Source organism: Halyomorpha halys, unplaced genomic scaffold, assembly GCF_000696795.3.
Source record: "Halyomorpha halys isolate HHAL.00 unplaced genomic scaffold, Hhal_1.1 Scaffold921.1, whole genome shotgun sequence".
Classification (NCBI taxonomy): domain Eukaryota; kingdom Metazoa; phylum Arthropoda; class Insecta; order Hemiptera; family Pentatomidae; genus Halyomorpha; species Halyomorpha halys.
This window is the reverse complement of record NW_027106140.1, coordinates 215,308-221,427: the sequence shown is the minus strand read 5'-3', so window position 1 is coordinate 221,427 and position 6,120 is coordinate 215,308. Positions and strand designations below refer to the sequence as shown.

Below are 6,120 nucleotides of genomic sequence, written 5' to 3'. Positions count from 1 at the left end.
TCCGAGAGTCCATTGGACGAAGGTATTTTTTTTTCTTATATAAACTGTGATCGAAATTGTGATCGAAATCGGTGAGAACATACCGTTCAATTTCCTGGTTAGTGTAGTAGCTAAGTATTTTTATATATAATTTACTTTGGACATGTTTGAAGTTTTGAAAGAAATATTTAGTGTGAAAAGATGAAGTATATTAAGAAATATTAATATTTATATTATATATAGCATAAGCATCAATACAGTAATAGCTCAAAATATTTCTTGATGGGGAGAATTAGATAGCCTTCAATTGCGGCGAACACTAACCTTCAGTACATAACTGTTGTACGTGTAACGCTTATAGTAGCTCATTCATTAAACAGGGGTATTTAAAAAGGGTTTATATAGTACGTTGATATACTTCGTAAACTGGCATAGTTAAAGTTTCTCTCTATTTAAAAAAAAAAAAAAAAATATTACAAATTGTTTATATAATGAATCATATCTTAATTAGGGCTTATGAAAAAATAAGTAGTAATATAAAATTTTACTGGTATTTGTTAATTGTGTTAAAAGGCACAAATAAATTTGAGTGTCCCACTATAATTAATTTAATGGTATTAAAAACCATGATTTACGTTCATCATTTGTATATTATTATATCACTATCTTTATATTCAATTTTTACAAAACTAAAATTATTTTTTTGGAGGAAGATAGTTCGGTTAGTGGTCATTAAAGGTAAAAAATAGTAAAAAAAACTATTTATTGGTAACCAAACAAGTTTTTTACAAACCAATTAACAAGGCTGTCTGTAGCTGAGGGAGTTGACTCCGGCTGGGAGGTTGACTTTTATTTCTGTGGTGATCCGACGAGAACTTGATCCTCCCCCCCCCATGGTTAGAATAGGTTGGGTAACTATAAGTAACTAAGAAGGGGTAAAAAAAAGTAAATAGTTTTTTTTAATACCTTTATTAACCACCACCCGGGCTATTTTCCTACAATCTATTCCATACGATCAACTATTAATCTTCCAATATAAAATCATTTGTATTAAAATTATATCTTAATAAATTAAATATTTTTTCGTTGTCTACATATGTTTTGTAACTCTATAATAATTTTTAAATTAAACAACTAAACTTATTTTGTCTGTCTGAATGGTGAGCAAATTATGTATATACCAACCCAAAGGTTGTGAGTTCGAGCCCGGCTCTATTCGGGATTTTTTCAAGCATGAAATTATACAAATCTCACTTACAGCCTCACACCGCAAAATTGTGCGCAATTTGTGATTGAGGGTAGCAAACTCACCCTACGAAAAAAACAAGTCGAGAAACGCTATAAGAACGTATTAGGACATTCACTGTCTGTCGCCCATATAATAATAACAATTATTATATATAATATAAATTTCAATTAAAACTTTGTTGTTAAGCTGAAAGAGGATGACTACTATTGTACTGATGAATTATGATGTCATGGCAACCGTTAGTGTTCTATTGTGGCCGCAGCTGCTGTTATATATCAGTTAAATTATCCGCAATTTCGTTAGTGAAATGGCCAATTAAAGTTCTAAGTCAATTAATTAACCTCACTTTATTACTCCTGTTGGTTGTCTCCTTCTCTCCAAGTACTTCCTTTGTCTGAGATTATATTTCAACGACTTACTACAATTCTGAATGCATTACTGTTTCTTTTTTATAATATAACTTATAATTTCAAAACTTAATAACTTCAATTATCCAATTATTGATTGATTACCACTGATTAAATTTATATATTTTGCCATCGGTAAATTGAAATAGTATGAATTGTGTTATAAATATGTTGAATTTATATGAAATATGACCTCTTTCCTCGTCGATTCTGACATATCAACGAGAGTTTTTACAAAGAGGTTTATCTAGAGGTAACCAACCTGTTCTAACCATTCTTGGGGGTCGAGTTTTCATTTCATTGGACCACTACCATAGATATAAAAGTCGACTCCACAGGCTAGATTCGGACTGGTGCAGTTGCAGTCATGAGGCAGTCGCTTAACTACCTCAGCTACAAACGGCCTTTAAAAAATTAAAGGTAAGAAACTGAAAAAAGTTCAAAAATATAAAGATTTGCCCACTACATCCTCTCACTATGACCTAAGACTTGGAAGTTCGAAACTTACGATGTTGATAGCACACGTCAAATAAGGGAATTAAAATCCATTTACTACTTCTAACACTAACTTCCAACGGGGATTCTCTGTTAACTAGCCTATCAGAAAAACGGGCAATGGTTTATATGTATAAATAAAAAAAAAAATTAATTCTAAAGTTATCTTATATTTATGACTCAGACAAGTCTTCAAACCTAATCATACAACTCGTATACTATATAATTAAAAATCAGTAATAAAATAATATAATAAGTAAAAAAAAATATCACTGATGGAAATACGCTGTATTGATAAAACGTAGAGAAAATCCATAAATTATAATTTTTTTTTTTTTGTATATAATTTACTCATTTGATCGGTACAGAACATACTTCTGACCGAAGTCTATTTTCTTTTACAGCAAAGCTCCAATTTTCAAAGGAAATATGAGCGACCAGACGAAAGCAGTAATTCATCGAGATGGGCTTGTAAGCTAACAAATCGAGTTCATTTCTCTCTCCATTCAGGTGAGTAGGATGGGGTGTAGAAAGAAAATAAAGAGGACGTCGGAGCTCCCACGTGGAGCTTTGAAGCCCAGGGAAACAAAAAGACCCATGGATCGATTTTAATATAACTTGGCTGGCCAATGGGGGTTTTCCTTTCTCAGGATTCCATGAATGCTGTTCCACAAAGGCGATGGAAGAAGATGCCATCAGCAGTGTTCATCGTCTGAATTCTAGATCAATTAAGGTCAAAGTATTTTGAAGTCTGTTCTACATCGCTGATGTGATGTAAGGTACATTACATACAGATTATATATGTATAAAGACGGCCCCAAACCCTTGGATTTCTGGACCGCCTTCCCTGCTGTTATTCAAAATTTCCATTGCCATTGGAAGAAATCCCCGATTTCTTATGAAAAATAGTTATGAACAAAATTAATCATTATTGGTACGTAGAGTATATACTAATCGATTTGTTTCTTTCTGAAGAATAAAAAAAATATATTACTGACTCCATCAAATGATTTTACATAAACATAACAATTATAAAAACCTAATGTGGCTTTAAGTAGAGTAGGTACACAATTCTTTTTTTTTCATCATATTTGATTTTAGCTTCATCTGAAATACTTACATATCCTTTTTCAAATACATTAGAACTTATAATTTTTTTAAGACGATTAATTTGGAAGGATTCTTTTTTTGACCGGTATCTATTTTGTATACAAACCTTCATAATTCTTTTACATTTTATTTTCATTATGTTTTTCTATGAGTACTGCTATTATTTGAATGTTGATTAAGTTCCTGAAAAAAAAATCGAATTATGTAAAATTCAAAATGTCATTAATATAGCTTTTATGGTCAGATTCTCCACTCAAGTTGAGTGTTGGCGGTTTTAGTGCACTTGCTCAGCCTCCACTGGCTCACTGCCAGTGATGCGGTGAGAGGGATGCGCTATTATCTTTTGAACTCTGCTCTACCCCTCACACGTGGGAGATAGAGTGGGTTCAGAAAAAAAAAAAAAAAAATTATATTATTTTATCATTATGTTATTTTATTTATTTTTCATACACATAGTTTGATTATGTTCATTTTGTTTATCCTTCTGTTTGTATATATTTTAAGAGAGATTTTTTTTTCATTCATTTATTTATTTTTATTCTTATTTTATGTTATTTTAGTATGAATGTGATCATTCATCACTATTACCTACTGCCCACAACTGTGTGGGAGATTGTAATATCTATCAATAAATAAAAAGCATTTAAAAAAAATATATATATACCTTTTAAAAGATAATAAACGAAAATATTCAAAATAAATTATAATAATTCTTTTCAACCTGCCACCTAACATATCATACCAGATAAATTTAATTTTAAATGACTAATTAATAGGGGTCATTGGATGCGTTTTTATGTCTGTTTCTATTACAATAATTCAATGTTTATTCTATGAATCAAATCATATCGACCATCCTAATTCTAGTAACTGAAACACTGTTGAAAATATTTCGGTTTCTTAGCAAATTTTTTAATAATTCAAATATATAAACTCAAACATTTGAGTTTAAGTTGGTCCGTTTTAGTCCAAAATTCGAGACGGAATCCAAATTTGAAATCAAAATGAGATCTGTGCGAACTTTACTTTATGAGATACAGATTTTCACAAATTGACGATTTTCTCCAAAATATCAAGGCATTTCGCAATTAGCTCTCATCATTTTAATATATTCGTTGTTTGATTAAAATCCACCAGAATGAATTTGAGAATATATAATTTAGCTTCGACTTTAGTTAGTATGAGAATATTTAGTCTCAGTAGTTTAATAATAGGATTGATGAAAAATATATATTACTTTTAAGAGAAATATGAGAAAAAAATATTTAAATTGTTACAATTTAATTTATACAAAAAAAAAGTAAAGATATGCTAAATGTTAAATATTTTAGAGCTATGAAGTGTTCAGGAATAAATACAGGATTGATTTTTCAGGCAGTGGGTTATTATATTATTTTAAAATATCCCGTTAGCTTTCGTAAAAACATATTTTCAAAGATATTGAAATGATAAAGCGTATGATAGAACTGATGTATTTGCTGCCCTCCCTAGTTGTTCACAAGGTGAGCCACCCTGGAGAGGCAGGTATATAAGGGGATGTCTTCTACAGGCAGGACATAGAGAATCTTACACTCTCTGACAACAGCAATGGCTTCACTCAAGGCTTTGGTGAGAATAGGAATATACATATAATCTTCTTGTTTTTATGGGGTTTCTTTGGCGGGGGGGCAGTTGAACAAGGAGACAAACATTCATTTTTAACTTTTGTATGTTACTATGTGATTCCTATCAGAAGTTAATATATCTACTTCTGTAAAGTAAAATATTTTGTGCAAAATTTAATTCTAAAACTAAAAAATATTAATAATTGATTACAGTCATTAATACTTGATTTTATATTTTCCACTGTATCTTTACCAACGCCGTTTTTTCTAGTAATTCACAGTATTCAATTTTAAAATTAGTTAAAGTTACGTATGTAATTATTAATATTTTATTTATTATTATTATACTTATACAACATAAGTTTATATTCATGTTATAGATTGTTCTCTGCATCGCCCTCTTCGCCGTAGCTTTCGCTGCCGAAGAAGCTCGTGATAAGAGAGGACTTGCTTATGGTAAGGAAATGAAAAAAAATATGTATCCCTTTATCAGTTCATTAGATAGATTTATAATTCATAGATATATTTTAAGACTAAATATATTCATTAGATATATTTTAAGACTAAATTTTATTATTAATTACACATATAACAAGTAATGATATATACCTATAAAATTAAAATTGTAAGTCCTATTGTATTAAAATTTTGTCTGTTTGCATTTTGAATACATAATACATTTGTTTTTTTAGTAGTTAAATGCAAACAGTTAGCCATAATACAATTCAACTTATAAATAAATGTATTTTATTTTTTAACATGGTAAATTTTAAATATATTTATAATAATAATAAACCTTTTATGCCAATAGGTGGTTACGGATACGGTGCTCTGCCTTACTCTGGATACTCTGGCTACCCATATGGAATTGGATATGGACACGGTTATCATGGATACTCTGGATATGGTGCCTACCCATACAGCGGAAACGGTGGATACGCTGGTTACCCATACGCAGACGTCAGCTACGTCCATCACTAATCCATAGCATTCTACATAATTTTCTTTAAATTTCAATCTTGATTTTCATATTTTCAGACAGACACAAACTTAAATTTTCATAACCCAATGTAAAGTGCCATATATTTTTCAATAAAGAGTTTATTTTCACAATGAATCTGTATTTGTCATTCTTCTCACATAATATAAACCTAATGCTATCTGGTAATAGTTTTATAGACAAACAAATTTAGTCATAAAACGGAAAATTAAATGTTATTTCCCAAGAGTTATAGAAAAAATTAACAAGTTAACCCTTCCTCCCCCCTTATATAAT

At 30.0% G+C, this 6,120-nt stretch overlaps 1 protein-coding gene across 1 annotated transcript; it reads left to right on the top strand.

Moving 5' to 3' along the window:
• Positions 1-4,730: 4,730 nt before the first annotated feature.
• LOC106687177 (keratin-associated protein 19-2) lies at positions 4,731-5,961 on the top strand. The gene is made up of 3 exons (XM_014430911.2): positions 4,731-4,848; positions 5,225-5,300; positions 5,656-5,961. Exons 1-3 carry the CDS (start codon positions 4,828-4,830, stop codon positions 5,823-5,825), a joined length of 267 nt encoding a protein of 88 aa, XP_014286397.1. The 5' UTR covers positions 4,731-4,827; the 3' UTR covers positions 5,826-5,961.
• Positions 5,962-6,120: the final 159 nt, after the last annotated feature.

Bases quoted from the DNA above. Each gene is read 5' to 3' on its own strand.
- LOC106687177 (XM_014430911.2), top strand. From the start codon at position 4,828: ATGGCTTCACTCAAGGCTTTG. The intron at 4,849-5,224 runs GTGAGAATAGGA...TTCATGTTATAG, and splicing joins TGGCTTCACTCAAGGCTTTG to ATTGTTCTCTGCATCGCCCT. The intron at 5,301-5,655 runs GTAAGGAAATGA...TTATGCCAATAG, and splicing joins TAAGAGAGGACTTGCTTATG to GTGGTTACGGATACGGTGCT.